Source organism: Nicotiana tabacum, chromosome 10, assembly GCF_000715075.1.
Source record: "Nicotiana tabacum cultivar K326 chromosome 10, ASM71507v2, whole genome shotgun sequence".
Taxonomy (NCBI): Eukaryota; Viridiplantae; Streptophyta; class Magnoliopsida; order Solanales; family Solanaceae; genus Nicotiana; species Nicotiana tabacum.
The window spans coordinates 129,352,334-129,373,240 of NC_134089.1; the positions used below are offsets into that span (position 1 = coordinate 129,352,334).

The 20,907-nt window shown below is 39.7% G+C and overlaps 1 protein-coding gene across 1 annotated transcript; it reads left to right on the forward strand.

Moving 5' to 3' along the window:
* The first annotated feature begins 1,022 nt into the window (after nt 1-1,022).
* On the forward strand, nt 1,023-10,747 carry LOC107812562 (26S proteasome non-ATPase regulatory subunit 2 homolog A-like). Its single transcript, XM_075223290.1, is given in 27 exon segments — nt 1,023-1,157; nt 1,248-1,399; nt 1,495-1,595; nt 2,366-2,486; nt 2,562-2,621; nt 2,743-2,810; nt 3,542-3,584; nt 4,008-4,073; nt 4,237-4,275; nt 4,361-4,443; nt 5,653-5,767; nt 5,963-6,037; nt 6,303-6,461; nt 6,966-7,073; nt 7,201-7,305; nt 7,390-7,530; nt 7,614-7,718; nt 7,864-8,085; nt 8,256-8,369; nt 8,442-8,657; nt 8,826-8,885; nt 8,980-9,093; nt 9,184-9,213; nt 9,215-9,270; nt 9,669-9,777; nt 9,874-10,052; nt 10,197-10,747. Coding segments are annotated over 26 exon segments (2,703 nt in total). The 5' UTR covers nt 1,023-1,157; nt 1,248-1,261; the 3' UTR covers nt 10,273-10,747.
* Nucleotides 10,748-20,907: the final 10,160 nt, after the last annotated feature.

Sequence of the window (20,907 nt, forward strand, 5' to 3'; positions counted from 1 at the left end):
TATTGTGTTACACAAACAACTTTGATCACTTTGTTTTCCCTCTCTTATCCTTTCCTCCCGCTTCCTCGAAGAAAAACAACTTCGCATAGGCCATTATTCAGTTTGTAAAGAGCATGCCTAATCCAACAAATTACCTCATCGTGCTCAATTACCAGACCAATGATGAAGTTTATAAGATTGTGCCTTGTTTGGCTAATTTGTGCAGCTCTTCAAACGGACCAAACTAGGGAAAACTAGGAAAAACTACAGAATATAGCCACTCCACAAAATAATAGCTGACAATATGTATATTTTATATGTTACCGTATATGCATACTTATTATACTTATATATATATATATATATATATATATATATATATATATATATATATATATGTATATATATATATATATATATATAGGAGAAATTAAAAAATAGCCAGATTTACAAGTGGTCATTCAAAAATAGCCATAGTTTCAAAAGTAATCGAAATTTAGCCACTTTTTATGTAAAGATAAATCTGAACGAAAACACTGTTCAAAATCCGAAAAATACTCCAGCATAATATACTAGAGTTCCAGCATAAGTATACTGGAACTCCAACATATTATAATGGAGTTCCATCATAAGTATACTGGAACTCCAGCATAATATACTAGAGTTCCAGTATAATATACTGGTCCAACATAATATGCTGGAAGTTCATACACAGGTGCTCCAATCTCCAGCATATTATGCTGAAACTTTCCACGTGTTGGAGTTCCAGCATAATATGCTGGAAGTTCATACAGAAGTGCCCGATCTCCAGTATATTACGCTGGATCAGTCCCTGTTGCAGCAAAATAGTGACTATTTTTTAATAATTTTGCAAACGCTGACTATTTTTGAATAACCAGTCCGAAAACTGGCTAGTCTGTGCTATTTTTACAATTATTTTGGGTCGACCGGCCAAATTAAGCCCATCAATCTATACCATTTTGGGCTTAAAAGAGACCGTCAATCCAAGATGGGCTGTTAAAGCGGAAAGCCCACAAATCCGACCGGGATCCGGTTCACTTCTTCCCTCGTTTGTCTGCAGATATAACAAAGTTTCAGAAGCAAAACCAAAGTACAAACCTTTGCTTGCTGAAAACGACAACCATTGTTCTTCTATAGTCTGTGCTCGTTTTCTTCCCGTATGTTCACCTGTATTTTAATAGAAACTAAGCTATTTACACAATTCACTTCGATAATTTATACTTATATCTTTGCAATTTCTCTGCTAGGGTTTTAGCTAAAAATGTCAAAGACTCCGGATCCAAACAGTACAGGTGCTAGCGGTAGCGCCGGCGGTGACAAGTCCGCCGGAGAAGAGGCTACCATTAAGGTTCCCTCCAAGGACCCAAAGAAGAAGGATGATAAGAAAGACGAAGATCTCGTAAGTGTCAAAGCAATCACGGAACTCGAACAGAATTGGTCACTTTATGTTTTAATTGTATCTTTTTGTTTATTTATTGATTTTGGTGGGATTAGTCGGAGGAGGATTTGGCATTGAAGCAGCAATTGGAACTGTATGTGGAGAGAGTTCAAGACACTGATCCAGGGCTACAGAAGGTTGCCCTTGAGAGCATGAGGTATCTTCTTTCCCCCTTTCTTTTGTAATACATGTCGAATTTGTATTTACCGGAAAGTGGATATTGAAGTCGCCTAGTTTGGGATTGAGGGATAGTTGTTGAGGTGAGCTGCTGAATTCTCATTTAAGTTGGACAATGTTTACAGCTATAGATAGTGTAATAGGTACTTGCTTTTGTTGAGCTTAACTTTGAACCTTAATAGTAAGTTTTTTGGGGCTTTGGTATTCTAGTTTATTCTGGATTCATTTTCTTTGCATGCTCATGTTTTTTTGACGTTTTGAGGGATGATAGAAGTTCCCTTTAGTGCTCTAAGGTGCCTTATTTCATTATTGGTAATAGCAGGTAGACGATTGTCCAACATTGTCCTTTTCTCTTTCTTTTTTTTACCCCCGATGAATTGGTTTATATGCTTACACCTGTTAGTAAAGTGATCTTGGATATCAAATGTAATAGGTGCAAGCTTATCATTAGCTGGCACTTTCTTTTGGGAACTTTTTCAGAAAGAGATGCGACCTCCTTTGAAGTCCTTAGACATCCATCAATTAGACATTAAAAACCATGGAAAATAAATGTATGGATGTGTAAAAGATAGCTCTTTGTTGAATTAGCATGCGCTACATGCATTATGAATCATGCATATTTCTCAGTTTGAATGAGAAATCAGATCCCAGTTTAAGTCTTCAATCCTTGAACTTTTTAGGGTCAAACTTTACATAAGCAAGGACATTTCTTTTTTGTCTCTTTTGCTTATGATCTTTCCTATGTTATAGACAGGAAATTCGTACATCAACAAGCTCGATGACATCAGTTCCAAAACCATTAAAGTTCTTGCGTCCCCACTATGGAACACTAAAGGGATATTATGAGAAAATGCCAGACTCGGATATGAAGGTATGGAGCTGGCATTGCACTTAATCGTTGTAAAAGTTGAATAAATTTCACTCACGCAACTTCAACTGCATGCAGAAACTTCTGGCAGATATACTTTCTGTTTTGGCATTGACAATGTCTGCTGAAGGAGAAAGGGTATGTTCTATTTTTGGAGTACTAATAATTATGCATGCGTGATATACTATTACTCGTGTTGGCGACGTTAACAACTTTTTCATCTATTTTATGACTATTACTAATTTATTGGTTCTTACAGGAGAGCTTGAAGTATAGACTGTTGGGTTCTCAAGGCGATATTGGTTCCTGGGGACATGAATACGTTAGGTATGCTTGACATCTAGTAACATTGTCTTTTTAAACTCCTATTCAAGTATCCTTATCCTCTTTGTTTTTTCCCATGTTTATATTATTTATGATTATCTTAGAACTTACTTTGTTAGCAAACCAGTAACTGACCTTAGAAAATCTGCATCTTCTCTGTGCTGAACGGCTCTTAAACAGGCTCATTTGTATTAATTCCAGTCTTGGCAGACATCAATGATGACCTAGTGCAGTTGCATATTAAGTCGATGTAGGTTCAGGAAATAAAAATAGATTTTTAGGAGTTTTGGTCCATTTTAAGTGGTAAGGAACACTTAGCAGTAGTAAAGTGTATCTATGCCCTTGTCCGCAAGGGGTGGGGGGTTGAGCTGTAGGAGAGATAATATGGAGATTCCTAATCCGAATCCCATCTACAACATTCAGTGTGGGCCCATCTACTCCAATCCTAGTGGCAGAAATAACTTGCACCTGTGCTTATGGATTTAGTATGCTGTCCGATTGCGGGTTGGGCGCAAACTGACCGGGGCATCACTGTCACCCTCATCCAAAGAAGTGTGTCTATACTGTTGCGTGATGTTAATGCTAATTATCCATTGCAATTCATGAGATGGGTGTCTGATTGAGATACTAGCTCAAGGCAGGTTACTCTGTGTGTAAATTAATGTGTTTCATTTCCCAATTCTTGCCTAATCCATTTTTCCTCTCAAGTACTGGGTAACTGACTGTTTCTACAGGAACTTGGCTGGAGAAATTTCACAAGAGTATGCAAAACGGCAGGTTCGTTTTCCTTCATTTCTTAAGTTGTGCAAGGTATTAGAGGAATATTTTAATGTGTTTTTCTACAGCCTGTGTTGTTCATGCTTTGTTTAGAGTTTGGTTACTTTATGCATATGCAATTCAGGCTAGCTTTCCTGCTACTGTACATATGTACCTATTATCATCTTTTTACAAGTCACTTTTTCTCTTACCTGGACAATAAGTTATGTGTACAAATCTTTTGCTTGAAGATTGTGACATTTATCTGAATTTTATTGTTAATTTATTTAAACAAAAAGTAGCAAACAACTTCATGCCTTTTTCTATCGTTATTTTGTGAATGTCACAACATGCTTTTTTACATTTATATCATGCAATAACTTCTGAAATGAGGTATTAATCAGCTTTTCTGTTTCTGTTCTTATGATGTGTAAACGATTTCAGGGTGAAGAAGGCCCAATTGATGATCTAATGGAGCTTGTGCAACAAATTGTTGCTTTTCACATGAAGGTATCATTTTGCATATTTAATTGTAGTTGGGTTGCAGGATGGATCTATAAAGGTTTCCTTCCTTTTATCCTGTTCTGATGGGGAAGCTTAGATTGCTTTTCATCTCTTTTCTTTTGTTTGAAAGGCTACCAATTTTTGACTGCTATCTTGTACTGCAATGCAGCATAATGCTGAACCTGAGGCTGTCGATCTTTTAATGGAGGTATTTGTTTCTCTCCTGCCCTTACATAATTATATGTCGTTTCTATGTGAGTCACTGGTGAGATATCTTTTTTGAATAATTTCAGGTGGAAGATCTTGATCTTTTAGTCGAGCATGTTGATAGTACAAATTACAAAAGGACGTGCTCCTATCTCACCAGTTCGGCAAAGTGAGTTTGCTCAGGACACAATTTTGGAGTTTCTGTTAGCATATATGAATCCTTTGAATTTCTCTTGGCAAAATTAGATTTCCTGGAGTTATGTCAATGTGTAGTGTTTATGCTTTTAGTTATTCTCATCCTTCACACTTATATGCAGTTTCCTACCAACCCATAAGTTTCGTTGTTGACTTGATAATGAAACTAGCGTAAATAGTGGGGCTGGTCTATTGCCGCAGTAAGAAAGTCCGACCAAAAAAAAAAACTGACCTGGAGTGGCGAACCACTCTAGCGCTACGAACATTTACATACACAGTGTTATTTGTGGCTACATTGCGTTGGGTTGTAGTTCTTAACTAAAATTGATGAATAGCTTAGAAATAGACCTTTTTTTATCACCTGCAAATCCTTTGCATCAAGCTTCGGAACTCGGTGGATAATGCGCCTCTCTGCCCCTGGCCTTCTCTACCTAAACACTAGACCTAGTTCATTAGCCAGTATTCGAACTGATGATATGCGTTTATTTGACGTTCCTACTGCGCTGTACTGATTCATTGCCCTTGAGCATTGCCTAGACGTCTTTTTGATTTTTTATGCTTACCTTTTAACCTTTTGGAGATGAGGGCCTACCACTTCCTAAGAAACTTTATTCTGTAAAAATTGTTGGTTCACACAATTACTTAAAAGAATTTATCAATGACGAATGAAATTTGTAATAGGAAAGGATATTAGGGAGAGTCTGAAGCATGGTTACAGTCTGTTGGGTCTTTCTACGAGAATAAAGTGAAGGCATTTTCTCTATGGGTACTGATGAGATCCTTGCTCATTGCCCCTTGCAAGCCTATATTTGAGAGTGGATAACTTTGTGGAAGTGAAGTCTGAATTATTGCGCTGTGTTCTGATTAATAAGTAGTTTAATATATGCAAATTTTCGGTCTCTCTTGAGCAGCAAAGTGCCTCGGAAGGCCTTCTTTCCGATTCTCTGGTTGCTTTAGTTGTGTTTTCCTTCCTCTCTGGTGGAAGCCAAGGAGTAAAATTCTGGTGCCTTCTTTTCCAGATATAAAGACAGATGCTATGTACTTATCAAACCAAAAAAAAATGTGATACATCCTTTCTTTTGTGTGTTTTCTGCTGGCAATTTCCGTCCTCAATATTATCTAATGTCTAATTAGATTCTCCATGACCTCTGCATTAGAATTCATGATTTTTGCTGTCTAACAGATACCTTCCTGGACCTGATGACATGTTGGTTCTTGATATTGCATACACTATCTATATGAAATTTGAGGAGTATCCAAGTGCGCTAGTGACTGCACTATACCTGTATAACATGCAGGTATGCACTTTTTAATTCTATTCTCATTCTCCTCCCATTCTTTAAAAGAAACATCGCTTGTTAGAGTGTAGGGATGTTTGCTAAAGTCTAACGGATCTGTTTTCTTTTAAGTTAGAGTCTAGTGGAGCTATAGATTCTAAAATTGAAATTTGGGTATAAGTTGATTATTTTTTCTTGGTTTGCATCTGTTTGCAGTATGTAAAGCAAGTTTTTACATCGTGTGATGATCTTTTGCGGAAGAAGCAGTTCTGTTACATTCTTGCTCGCCATGTAAGTTCTCCATTATTCTATTCTGTTTGTCATTTTCCGGCTTACGATGTTGCTGTGTGAATTTTCCTCGGTGGCCATCCTAAATTTCATCAAATTCTCTTTCTTCTCCACGACCTCTCTTCCCTTTATTTCCGGATAATTTCTCTCCTGACCCAGCATCCCCTGCCCTAAGAGTTATTTGTGCAGGATTTATAGCTTGTGACATAAATCTGTTTTATCTTTGATGGTTCATCTAAGATTGCTGATTTAATGTTTGGAAATGCAGGGTCAGACATTTGAGCTTGATGAAGAGATGTGTGCAGAAGATGAAGAAAGAGAAGGATTACAGGAGATTATTAACAATGCTAAATTAAGTGAAGGCTATCTGACACTTGCTCGTGATATTGAGGTCATGGAACCAAAAACCCCTGATGACATATACAAGGTTTGCACTTGTTAATATATCCTTTCCTCCTAATTATGTTTGTTTTGCATCTACTGTTGCATATCTTCTCTATTCCTTAATTGAAATATATGAACTGACATTGCCTGGGACGTGTGTGCTGTTGAACTTTTGTCGATTTTCTTTTGGTGGGCAAAGTATTCACCTAGCTATGTTTTGCCAACATTTGGCCGGCAAGTGCAGACTAGCTTTTCACCCCCCGCCCAATAAAAAAAGCACCATAATTTCATACTTTTCCCGCTCATCCTGTCGCCACCGCTATCAAATAGGCATTCTCAATACTCCTTTATCTCCTTGAATTACCAACTAGAAGAAAGAAAAGAAAAATAATGAGTGGAACAAAATATCTTGTCTGTTATTTCCTGGCATCCTTGGTGAAGAAAAGCTTGTCTGGCAAATTATGTTTATTATCTATCACCACTCCGCGCAAACAGAAGACATTGGTAACCAAAATTTGTGCTGATTCCCTTTGTTTTAATTTATCAGCCACATTTGCTTGATGGCCGGGCTAGTGCGGGGGCAAGTGTAGATTCAGCAAGACAAAATTTGGCCTCTACATTTGTCAATGCCTTTGTGAATGCTGGCTTTGGTCAGGTATATAATGGGTTCTGCTGGATATATATATATATATATATATATATATATATATATATATATATATATATATATATTATAATAATAATATATTACATACTCTATTCACTTTATATTTCTGTTCCAGGATAAGTTGATGACTGTACCATCAGAGGCGTCAAGTGGTGGTGCCTCGACAAGCTGGCTTTTCAAAAATAAAGAACATGGAAAAGCTAGTGCTGCTGCAAGTCTGGTGCGTAGTTTTGCTGGTCGGGTGTCACTATTCGTTTTTCATTTTCTATCATGAGTTAATGATTGTTCCGGCCTAAACATTTAGGGTATGATCCTGCTTTGGGATGTTGATTCTGGTCTTGCACAAATTGACAAGTATTTCCATAGTACTGATACCCATGTCATTGCCGGTGCACTATTAGGAGTTGGGATTGTAAACTGTGGTATCAAGAACGAATGTGATCCGGTGAGCTCCTTGATGTTGTGTTTCACTATGTTTCTTCTGCAAAACATGCTAGGCTTGGATTTTAATTTATTTCTTTTGAGCAGGCATTGGCACTTCTAGCTGAGTACATAGACAAAGAGGACCCTTCAATTAGAATTGGTGCTATAATGGGCCTTGGTCTTGCTTATGCTGGTTCTCAGAATGAGCAGGTAGAGTTCATAGTTATCTTTTGTTTGTGTGGACATGAAACTCTTTTGTAGTTTAGCAATAGGTCTACTGTGTAAAAACTTTATATTTGGTACAGCGGAAGGTTCTAGAGATATACAACTATTTAATTGACTTCATGATTTTCAGATCCGTAGTAAATTGACTCCAATACTTGGAGATAGTAAGGCTTCCCTTGATGTGCTTGCCTTTACTGCTATATCATTGGGATTGGTATATGTGGGTTCGTGCAATGAAGAGATTGCTCAGGCAATAATATTTGCATTGATGGAAAGAAGTGAGTCAGAATTAGGCGAGCCCTTTGCCCGCCTGTTGCCTCTTGGTCTTGGTCTCCTGTATCTTGGAAAACAGGTAACAATACTATATAGAGTCAACCTTGAAACGAAAAATATTTGTTCTTAACGTTAGTATCCCAAAAGCCTGGATATTTGTTGATCAATGTTCTTGCAGTGAACTGTTAGATCTTGCGGAACTTTTTTCTTGCCATGATGATTTTGGATCAATCTGCCAATTTTTTATAGGAAAGTGTCGAGGCTACAGCTGAGGTCTCAAAGACTTTCAATGAAAAGATTAGAAAACATTGCGATATGACCCTGCTTTCTTGTGCCTATGCTGGGACAGGCAATGTGCTCAAGGTAGTACAAGACTTGTGCTTTTAAGTGGTTTCATGAGAGTAACAGTAATAGCTGAAAGTTTCAATGTCTCAGGTCCAACATTTTCTTGGTCAATGTGCCCAACATTTTGAGAAGGGTGAAACCTTCCAGGGACCTGCCGTCCTTGGTATTGCAATGGTGGCAATGGCTGAAGAACTGGGGCTCGAGATGGCCATACGCTCGCTAGAACACCTTTTACAGTATGGAGAGCAAAATATCAGAAGAGCAGTTCCTTTGGCTCTTGCCCTCCTCTGCATTTCAAATCCAAAGGTATATTGGAAAATATATGTATCAGTGACCTCGTTTTGTCCTTTTCTGTTGCTTCTTTAGAGTTGAGTTGCTGAAAGTTTTATCATAAGCAGTAGATGCCCAGACTTTTTCTTCTTCTCTCGTTTCTCACGTACCAGCATATCTTTTGCTCCTTGGTGGCTTGGACAGGTCAATGTGATGGACACTCTGAGCAGGCTTAGTCATGATTCAGACTCCGAAGTAGCTATGGTATGTTTGAGGAACAGCAGAAAGTAGATATTTGTGTTACTATAGATTTTTTTCCTTCTCAAATCTCAATTGCTTATCTGAATACTGTATGTAGGCTGCTATCATTTCCTTGGGATTGATAGGTGCAGGAACAAACAATGCCAGAATAGCTGGCATGCTGCGCAATCTCTCCAGTTACTATTACAAAGAAGCCAACCTTCTCTTCTGTGTAAGAACTAATTTTCTTAGTTCTCTTTTGGCTCCTGTGATATTCAATTACGATCCCTTGCTCTGATCATTGGCATCATTGCTACTGCAGGTGCGGATTGCCCAAGGTCTTGTTCATTTAGGGAAAAGGATTGTTAACTCTCTCACCATATCATTCTGAACACTTTCTGTTATCTCCGTAAGCCCTCTCCTCTACAACTTGCATGTGGTTCTCCATATTGATGTTTGGAAGAGCAAGCATTATCTAGTCTACACAAAGTGTTTAAAAGCATATCTGCAACACGAGCTGAAAATGATTTTCTTATTCAGTGAAGAAAAGTTCTCATCTTGATGTGTGGCAGTGAACATTGGTGCATTAAACTGCAAACTTTAGCACTAATCTGTTAAATGCCGATTCGTTTGCAGTCTGTGCTGTATATTTGTTCTTTAACTGATTAAAAAAATAAAATACGACTAACCAGTATTCAGAGGATTGAGCTAGTTGGCTGATTGATGGAATACAGCTCAAGCTGAATATGCTAGTTCTCTTTGATCCTATGTAGAGCTGCACAGCTGACCAGCTTTGAACCTTTTCAGGACTGCATTGGCTGGACTGGTAACTATGCTGCATGCATGTCTTGATATGAAGGCCATTATCTTGGGGAAATATCACTATGTGCTTTATTTCCTCACTTTAGCTATGCAGGTTTGCTGTCTGTTGAACAAGCCTATTCCTTTTTGATCTTATTCTGGCTTCCCCACTATCAGCTCCTAAATTTATTTCCTTACTCTGGCTTCACAGCCAAGGATGCTACTGACTGTGGATGAAAATTTGAAACCCTTGTCGGTTCCTGTCCGTGTTGGCCAAGCTGTTGATGTTGTAGGCCAGGCAGGTCGACCCAAGACCATTACTGGTTTCCAGACCCACTCAACCCCGGTTCTCCTTGCTGCCGGAGATCGAGCTGAGCTTGCAACCGAGAAGTATAATTCTTCTTATCTTTGGAATTTTATTTGTAGTTTGCACTTCTTTAAAAAGAAAGCTTTTCAGATTATTCGTGTCGTAGTATATTAACAGTGTCGTTCCTGTAGCTTCTTGTCTTACTCCTATTTGTTGTCAATGCTCAGATACATTCCGCTCTCGCCCATTCTTGAAGGCTTTGTCATCTTGAAGGAGAATCCCGACTATAGAGATGATCAATAGTAATCTCGTTGAGGTATATGAATGAAATGAGTCTAGAAGTTTTAGATGGCCTACGATATCTATCAAGGGAGAATGGCAGGAGACAGTTGATGACACCGTCTAATTTGCTCAAGTTGCTTTTCTATGAGATCCATTTGGTGGCGCAACTGAGGCAATCGGGTCCATCTTTGCTTTGAAGTGTTTGAAAGTTTCCAAGTTTGTTTTTCAGCGGCACGTCTTTACCTGATGTGTTCTTTCCTTTTGTCCCATTGAAGTGTCCCGTGTAAAGTTGCAGATAGTTATTTATTGCTGAAGCTGAAATGGAAATCGTTCTGTTTAGAGCGTATCTGATGCAGAGATTTGAACGGCTTTGGCATCAGACCTTGTGTTTCCGGCATAGTTTAATGATGTTGCTCTATGGGTTGGGACTCGAGAGAGCTGAATTATGTAAAATCGAAAATGACCATTTATGATCATGATATTATTTCTGCATAAAGTTGAGGAGAATTAGAATCTAAAAGGATCTAAGCAAATCAGACAAAGTGTCAGAGATTAATCAATTTCGAACGAATTTTATTTTCGTACATGATTTTTTTTGCTCTATAATGTGGACTTTACGAGCCACCAGAGAAGTCTGAAGGATATCAAAGAGAAATACGACCTTTTAATTGTCCCTGTATTGTCAGAGGATAATTCCAGAAACACAACACCATGAGCTATAGCTGTTAACACCATGAAGAATTGAGAAATGACGGTTCGAACTTACATCTAATTTATTTGAACCTTATCCCATATGTAAATTATTAAGTGTAAGAGTAGATTAACAATATATGAGTAAATGCTAAGAAGATATTAAATTTGATAGAATAAGTTCTATTACAATTACAAACTACATATGTACAAGACCAAATCTAATTAAAAGGGCACTACACCAATTACTGGATGACTGCGACACCTTAATTGTGCAACTTCAGCAAAGTTTCATTAGCACGTATTTTCGTTTTTAATTTTATTTATTCAATTGGTAGATGGTAACCAATTTCATGCACCATCCTCATTTCATTATTACATTATTATCTAAATAGATGCAAAACAGATGCCCCTCCGATCAGATTCATATTCACATAAAGCTACTCATAAACTAGTGCTGCAAGTACATATCAAGTAACGTGGACTACACAATCTGGGAATATTGTAGTTCAAAAGAATTTAGGTCTCTGCCATCATCCAAGATCCTCATCCAAGTCAACTTCACTTTCACACTAACTACCCAATCTTGCCGTTTCAGTTTACGTAGTATTATTTCTTATTAATTCGTTCCAAACATAATTATACGGTATTTCTATAATTAAATTTACACTTTCTATTTTACCTGTAATGAAAAGATTTTATAGCCACGCAAATATTATAGCATGTTTAAGGTTACAAGTTTAAAAGTTTTATAAGCTACACAAAAATATTATAGCATATTTAAGATTACAAGTTTTTAAATTCTAATTTCTTTCTTAATTAAACTTTGTATGAATTATATTATATCACATAAATTAAAATGGGGTACTACACATGAAGGAGAGAGCAATTTCGTTACTCCACTTATGTGCCACAGGTTTATTTGCAGCCATACCTTATATTTATGCCACCTTTTAACCTATACCCTATTTTTAAAAATTATTGATTTGGTAGCCAGATGACAAAAAATCCGTAATAATATGACCATTATACCCGTGACAAAACATATAAAAAATGCATCCCGCATAAATCACTTTACGGTTCTCCTCCATCACCCCGTCTCTCCTCAGATCTCCTCTCGCAAACCAGAAATTTGAGCCAGATTCAAATTCCAAATTCAAAATTACAAAATACATTGTAAGTATTGCAATTCATCTTCAGAATTCAAATTAGTTTTTGAAACTGATTGATCTTCATGATATATGTTTCTATAATTATTTTCGTAATTCACACTTGCATGAAGTTGTTTGACGGATGAAACATAAACTTTTCACTGATAAATTTCACTGACGAATGAATTTGCATTCTAAATTTGTTTCACGTTGAATTCTAAAGTGAAGCAGAAGATTCTTCACGTTAAACCTAATTTTAATATCAAGGCTAAAAATTAAAATATGCTGAAGTTTTGTACTACATAACATGCTGAAGTTTTTGGTTTATTTGCTAAACAAGCTAGTTTTTACATAATTTGCCAAAACTTCACACCAAAAATGCTGAAGTATTTGTCTTGTAGTCTAAACAAGCCGATGTTTTTTGGTTCATTTGCTAAAACTTCAGCACTAAAATATGCTGAAGTGATGTCCTGCGTTCAATAGTTTTATCATGAGCTTTTTTCGAAAACTTCAGCATAAAAATGCTGAAGTTGTTTAGTTCATTTTAAAAACTTCAGGAAAAACGAGCTGAAGTTTTTCTCCTGCACTACGTAATTTTATTATGATTTTTTGCTAAAACTTCATACCAAAAAATGTTGAAGTTTTGTAGTATGTTGAAATATTTTAGTTCATTTGCTAAAACATGCATAATCTTTTGTCCTGCAATATGTAAGTTTTTAATGAGTTTTTGTTAATGCATGCTAAAGTTATTTAGTTCATTTCCTAAAAATTCATATTAAAACATACTGAAATTTTGTATTATTATGCTGAAGGAAAAACATAGTTTTTCCCTCTGTTATTTTCTGAGTTTAAAGAGAACTAATATTAAAAAAATGCACAAAAACATTAAAACAAAAACATGATATTTCATTAAATAAAATAAATATAAATTAAAATTTCATAAAAACAGAAATAAGATAATAACCCTTTAAATAAAAGGATTATACAAAAAACAACTAATCATCCATATCATCATCGTCGTCACTGTCAGATGGACGAGCTTCTGCATCTCCAAGGCTATTATAGGAGCCATCTCTGGCCAGCATCTCAAGCCTATCGAGCTTGGTCTTGATTTCTTCCAAATTCCTATCGTACTTGTCTATGAACTCATCTTGTTTCAACTCGAATGCCTCTATGATATCTTGCTTAATTTTGTCAATGATTTGCCTGATGACAACATCCATTTTCCCTCCCTTTTGTATGTTATCTCCTAAAATATATGTGTTTGAGTGAATAAACTCACAAGGCACCCAACCGGTCGTTTCATGAGTTACCGCTCCGTTTTTCCCATTTCTGCATCTTTATGTGTTGTTCAGTTGTATTATGTGGTATCGGGTTGGTTAGTTCGGGTTCAGAGTGATTTTGGAGTGGAATGAGACACTTCGTCTCTTAAGTTGGCCTTTTAGTTGGAAAAGTCAACTGGAAGTTGACTTGAGAGTAAATGATCTCGGAATTTATTTTTTATGGTTCTGATAGCTTCGTTAGGTGATTTGGGACTTAGGAGCGTGATCAGAATGTATTTGGAGGTCTGTGGTAGATTTATGCTTGAATTGGCGAAATTGGAATTTTGGCGTTTTCCGGTTGGTAGTGGAAATTTTGATATCGGGGTAGGAATAGAATTTTGAAAATTGGAATAGATCCGTTGTATCATTTGGGACGTGTGTGCAAAGTTTCAGATCATTCGGATGAGGTTTGATAGACTTTTTGATCGTTTGCGAAATTCAGAAGTTTTGGAATCCTTAGGCTTGAATCATAGGGTTTTTGTTGTTGTTTTGAGTGTTCTGAAGGTTGGAATAAGTTTGAATAGTGATATGTGACTTGTTGGAATATTTGGTTGAGGTCCCGAGGGCCTCAGGATGGTTTTGGATGGTTGGCGAAAGATTTGGAGTTTGAGTGTAGCTGCAGAATTTTTTGCTTCTGTTGTTTCCGCAACTGCGTTGATCGCAGGTGCGTAGGGCTGACCGCAGGAGCAGATTTAGTCGCAGGAATGGATGGATAACCGCACCTGCGGGCCCGTAGGTGCATGGCCTGGGGCGCAAGTGCGGAAGTTGGTCTCTTAAGTGAAAATCAAAGAAGCGGGATTATTTCCGCAGAAGCGGTAGCACAGGTGCGCTTAAGGGACCGCAGATGCAGAATCCCTAGGTCAAAAACTATATAAGCATTCCTTTACGATTTTCAGCTTATCTTCTCTATTTTTGATACGGGTTTGGAACTTTTTGAGGGGATTTGAAGAGGGATTCAAAGGATAACGCTTGGAAGTAAGATTTTTGAACCCAATACTCGATTTTATGACATTATCTTACCGATTAGGCTTGAAATTATTGGAAATTAATGGTTAAAATTGGAGAATTAGGGGTTGGTATTGGATAATTTCCATTGGGGATTTGAGGGGCATTTGGGGTCCGATTTTGATGTTCTTGGTATGCATAGACTCGTGGGAGGATGAGGCTTCTAGTGATGTAATTTTTACCGAAATTCGAGACGTGGGTCTGGGGGTTGGGTTTGGCCAATTTCGGGATTTTTGATGTAATTTGATTATTTTCACTTGGGCTTTGTTCCTTTAGCGCGTATTAATGGTATGAATCTAGTTTTGGTTAGATTCGGAGAATTTGGAGGCCGATTCGAGAGACAAGGGCATCGCAGGCTAGAGTTTGGACCGGATTGAGGTAAGTAATGATTGTAAATGTTGTCCTAAGGGTATGAAACCCCAGATTTTCACATCGTGGTACTACTTTGAGGTGACGTACACGCTAGATGACGAGAGTGAGGTCGTGCACCGTTGGGGATTGTGACTTGTTCCGTCCCGTACGACTGCTAAGTCGCGTATTTGATTGAAAATTGTTCGATATTATTGTGTTTTGGAAAATATTACTATGTTTTGGGTTGAATGCCATATTTGGGACTCGTGCCAACTGTTTTGGACCCTTAGGGGCTTTTTACTTCTATTCCTTACTGTTTTGACTTAATATTTGTACTCAGTCATGTTGTATTCTACTATTTTCATAACTCAGCCGTATTTACTCCATTTTGATATTTTAAATGATATTTCGGGCTGAGCATCATGTTTTACTATTGCCTGAGTGGCTTGAGAGGTTTCTGACTAAGTGGGGCTGATGGCCTGTGTTGTGAGGATATTATGGGATCGGGAGGATATTATGGGATCGTGCTGCGCGCCGCAACATGTTGTACTGATTTGTGATATATGAGAGGTTGAGGGCATGATTTGTTATGCCACGAGATGGCTTGTGATAGCGCTTGGGCTGTAGGAGCCCCTCCGAAGTCTGAACTCCCCCAATGAATGCGGGTACCCAGTGTGAGAGATGTGTTATTGCCGGATGAGCTGTTGTTGTTTCATATTGTTGCCCAAGGAGCTAATTACGAGTGATTGTGAGGTAGCCCGAGGGGCTGGTTCTATTGATATTTTGCCCGAGGGGCGGTTTGTGGTACATGTTTTTCCTGATGGGCTGTTTAAGTTTCTATTTTTACTCACTGCTTTTATCACTCGTTTGAAACTATTGAAAGATGTTTTAAATAGGTTTTACTGAACTGAGTTGTTTTTATGAGTTAATTGATTTATTGTATTGTACTGGACATATACTGTTTTGCTGTAGTTCTATGGCGTGGAATTACCTGTTTTGTTACTGCTTAGATGCTTTTACTTTTATTACTTACTAAGTTGGCGTACTCACATTACTCCCTACACCTTGTGTGCAGATCCAAGAGTCTCGGGACGCGATAGTGAGTGCTGATCAGTCTTCCAGCAGGTCTCTAGAGTTGGCTAGGTAACTGTTTGGCGTTTGCAACCCTACACTTCTCCTTCTTATCTTCTCAGCTTGGCTTTGTATTTTATTTTCGGACTATGTTAGCCTTTCTTGTTCCTAGAAGAGTTTGTAGTTGCTCATGACTGGTGACACTCCGATGTCAGACTTGTGTTATATTTTCGCGCTGCTTATTTAAACTTATATTATGGGATTTTAGTTAATTAATGGCTTAAAATGACTTCCTATGGTTTTCTGGTTGGTTTTGGGTTTGTGTCGGCTGACCTAGTTTCACGATAGGTGCCATCACAATCGGGTCAGTTTTAGGGTCGTGACAAGTTGGTATCAGAGCCTAGGTTACATAAGTCTCACGAGTCATGGGCAGGTTTAGTAAATTCTCGCGGATCGGTACGGAGACATCTGTACTTATCCTCGGGAGGTTGCAGAACCTTTAGGAAAAACTTCAAATTCTTGAATTCCTGTCGTGCGAATCTGTTGATTCTGGTAACTGAACTTTTGTTATTCTATTCTCTCACAGATGGTGAGGACACATGCTACCGGTCAGGACGAGCGACCACAAGTTCCACCAGTTGGGGCCTCTAGAGGCCAAGGACCTGGTCGAGGCCGTGGTAGGGGCAGGGGTGTAGCCCGCACAGCAGCTAGGGCAGCACCTACAGATCCACCTGCCGCCCCAGTTCATGATCAGGTCCCAGTTGTGGATGCTCTAGCAGCACCAGCTCAGGCACCGGTTGTGCCTATTGTGATTCCAGGCCTTCAGGATGCCCTAGCCCAAATTTTATTAGTGTGCACTGGCCTAGCTCAGGCAGTCTCAATTACTAAAGCCGCAGCTGCTTCCCAGGCCGGGGGAGGCACTCAGACTCCTGCCACTCGCACACTTGAGCAGGTCATGCAGGGACTTCAGACACCAAGGGCACTTCCAGCCCAGCCGGTTGCAGCTGCTCAGGACTATGTAGCCCCTGTTATGCCAGAGGAAGAGCAGCGCAGATTAGAGAGGTTTGGTATACTTCAGCCTCCGACTTTCAGTGGTGTAGAGGGCGAGGATGCCCAGGGTTTCTTGGATAAGTGTCAGAGGATGCTTCAGACCGCAGGTATTCTGGAGATCAGTAGGGTCTCATTCACTACTTTCTAGTTCTCCGGGGCTGCACTTAGTTGGTGGGAGGCTTACGATAGGCATAGGTCAGTTGGCGCAGCATCCCTTTCTTTGCAGCAGTTCTCCGTTCTCTTTCTAGAGAAGTTTTTACCTGAGTCTCGCCAAGAGGAGCTGCGCAGGCAGTTTGAGCAGCTTTGTTAGGGTGACAGATCTATTACACAGTATGAGATGCGGTTCTTTAAGTTGGTTTGTCATGCGGTTTGGTTGGTTCCCACAGATCGGGAGAGGATTAGGAGGTTTATAGATGGCCTCGTTTTTCAGCTTCGGTTGCTCATGACCAGAGAGAGTATCTGGTGCTACCTTTGATGAGGTTGTTGATATAGCTCAACATATTGAGATGGCTCGTGTCCAGTAGAGGGTTGAGAGGGAGGCTAAGAGGCCTCGTAGTCAGGGTGGATTCAGTGGTACTCTTCACGGAGGTTAGTTTCAGCACAGCAGAGGCCGTCCACTTAGGCATGCTCAGTCAGCTCGCGCAATTATTGTGGGGCATCATCGGGCCATGGTTCTCACAGTTCTCATCAGGGTCATTCCTCACTTAGTGCCCTTCCAGCCCAGAGTTCATCCCGTGCTCCATCAGTTCAGGGCTCTTCTATGCCAGGTTCTTCTGCTAGTCATTCCAGTGCTAGGGGTTCCCTTCAGTCCCCATCTCCAGTACCAGGGGGTTGTTATGAGTGTGGAGAGTTGGATCATATGTGGAGACAATGTCCTCGTCATCTTTGGGGTTCATCTCAGCAGAGGAGTCAACCATCGACTTCAGCACCAGTTACTTCACCACCCACCTAGCCAGGTAAGGGTCGCCCTATAGGGGGTGGTCAATCATGGGGCGTTTCTATGCACTCCCAGTTAGACCCAATGTTATTGCTTCAGATGTTGTGATTACAGGTATTGTCTTAGTTTTCCATAGAGATGCCTCAGTGTTATTTGATCCTGGTTTTACTTATTCATATGTGTCATCATATTTTGCTCCTTATTTGGATACCCCCGTGAGTATCTTGTTTCACCTGTTCATGTATCTACTCCAGTGGGAGATACTATTATTGTGGACTGCGTGTCTCGATCGTGTGTGGTGACTATTGGGGGTTTGGAGACCCCAGTGGACCTTCTGTTGCTTTGTATGGTTGACTTTGATGTGATATTAGGCATGGATTGGCTATCTCCATGTCGTGCTATTTTAGACTATGCTAAGACAGTGACGTTTGCAATGCCGGGTGTGCCACAGATTGAGTAGCTAGGTTCAACCGATTTTGTTCCCAGTAGGCTGATTTCATTTTTGAAGGCCCATCGGATGGTTGGGAAAGGTTGCCTTTCATACGTAGCTTTTGTGAGAGATGCAGAGACTCGTACCATTGATTCGGTCCTGGTAGTGAGGGACTTTCTGGATGTGTTTCCTGCAGACCTGCCGGGCATGCCACCGGATAGGGATATTGATTTTGGTATTAATTTGGTGCAGGGCACTCAGCCCATTTCTATTCCACCATATCGTATGGTACTAGTGGAGTTGAATCAGTTGAAGGAGAAGCTTTAGGAACTCCTTGATAAGGGGTTTATTCGGCATAGTGTGTCGCTTTGGGGTGCGCCTATTCTAGTTGTGAAGAAGAAGGATGGCACGATGAGGATGTGCATTGATTACAAGCAGTTGAATAAAGTCACAATCAAGAATAAGTATCCTTTGCCTCGTATCAATGATTTATTTGACTAGCTTCAGGGAGCGAAGGTATTCTCCGAGATTGATCTCCGTTCAGGGGATCACCAGTTGAAGATTAGGGACTTAGATATTCTTAAGACAACCTTCAGGACCCGATACGGTCATTATAAGTTCTTGGTGATGTCTTTTGGGCTGACCAATGCCCCAACAATGTTCATGCATTTGATAAACAATGTGTTTCGGCCTTATCTAGATTCGTTTGTGATTGTTTTCATTGATGATATTCTCATGTACTCGCGTAGTCAGGAGGAGCATGTAGATCATTTGAGAGTTGTGTTGCAGAGATTGAGGGAGAAGAAGCTTTATGCAAAGTTCTCCAAATGTGAATTTTGGATCAATTCAGTGGCTTTCTTGGGGCATATGCATCTAGTGAAGGTATTTAGGTTGATCCGAAGAAGATAGAGGCGGTTTAAAGTTGGCCCAGACCGTCCTCAGCCATAGAGATTCACAGCTTTCTTGGTTTGGCGTGTTATTACTGTCGGTTCATTTAGGGATTTTCATCTATTGCATCACCCTTGACCAAATTGACTCAAAAGGGTGCTCCATTCAGGTGGTTGGATGAGGTGTGAGGCGAGTGTTTAGAAGCTCAAGATTACCTTGACCACAACTCTAGTGTTAGTTTTGCCATCAACTTCAGGTTCATATACAGTGTATTATGATGCTTCGAGAGTTGGTATTGGGTGTGTTTTGATGCAGAAGGGTAGAGTGATTGCTTATGCTTCTCGTCAGTTGAAGCCTCATGAGAAGAACTACCTTATTCATGATCTAGAGTTGGCTGCCATTGTTAATGCATTGAAGATTTGGAGGCATTATCTCTATGGCGTGTCTTGTGAGGTGTTTACTAATTATCGTAGCCTCCAGCACTTGTTCAAATAGAAGGATCTCAATTTGAGGCAACGGAGATGGTTGGAGCTGCTAAAGGACTATGATATTACCATCTTGTATCACCCAGAGAAGGCCAATGTAGTGGCCAATGCTTTAAGTAGGAAGGCGGTGAGTATGAGTAGTTTGGCATATATTCCTGTTGGGGAGAGACCTCTTGCAGTTGATGTTCAGGCCTTGGCCAATAGGTTTGTGAGGTTAGATATTTCGGAGCGCAGTCAGGTCTTAGCTTGTGTGGTTTCTCGGTCTTCCTTATTTGATCGCATCAGAGAGCGCCAGTATGATGATCCTCATTTGCTTGTCCTTAAGGACAGAGTTCAACACGACGATGCCAGAGATGTGACTATTGGTGATGATGGGGTATTGAGGATAAAGGGCAGGATATATGTGCCCAATGTAGATGGGCTTCGGGAGTTGATTCTGGAGGAGGCCCATAGCTCACGGTACTCCATTCATCCGGGTGCCACAAAGATCTATCAGGATCTAAGACAATATTATTGGTGGATGAGAATGAAGAAAGATATTGTGGGATTTATAGCTTGGTGTCTCAATTGTTAGCAGGTGAAATATGAGCATCAGAGACCGGGTGACTTGCTTCAGCAGATGGATATTCCAGAGTGGAAGTGGGAGCGGATCACCATGGATTTTGTAGTTGGACTCCCATAGATTTTGAAGAAGTTCGATGCTATTTGGGTGATTGTGGATCGACTGACCAAGTCTGCGCACTTTATTCCTGTATGTACTACCAATTCTTCAGAGCGGTTAGCAGAGGTTTATATTCGTGAGATTGTTCGCTTGCATGGGGTTCCAGTTTCCTTCATTTCAGACAGAGGTACTCAGTTCACATTGCAATTTTGGAGGGCCGTGCAGAGAGAGTTGGGTACTCAAGTTGAGTTGAGCACAAATTTTCACCCTCAGACGGACAGGCAGTCTGAGCGCACTATTCAGACATTGGAGGACATGTTGTGCACTTGTATCATTGATTTTGGTGGTTCATGGGATCAGTTTCTACCCCTCGCGGAGTTTGCCTATAACAACAGTTATTAGTCGAGTATCCAGATGGCTCCATATGAGGCTTTATATGAGAGACGGTGTAGATCTCCAGTTGGTTGGTTTGAGCCCGGCGAGGCGAGGCTTTTGGGTACAGACTTGGTGCAAGATTCTTTAGACAAGGGGAAGGTGATTCAGGAGCGGCTTCGCAAAGTGCAGTCGAGACAAAAGAGTTATGCTGGTAGGAAGGTTCGTGATGTGTCCTACATG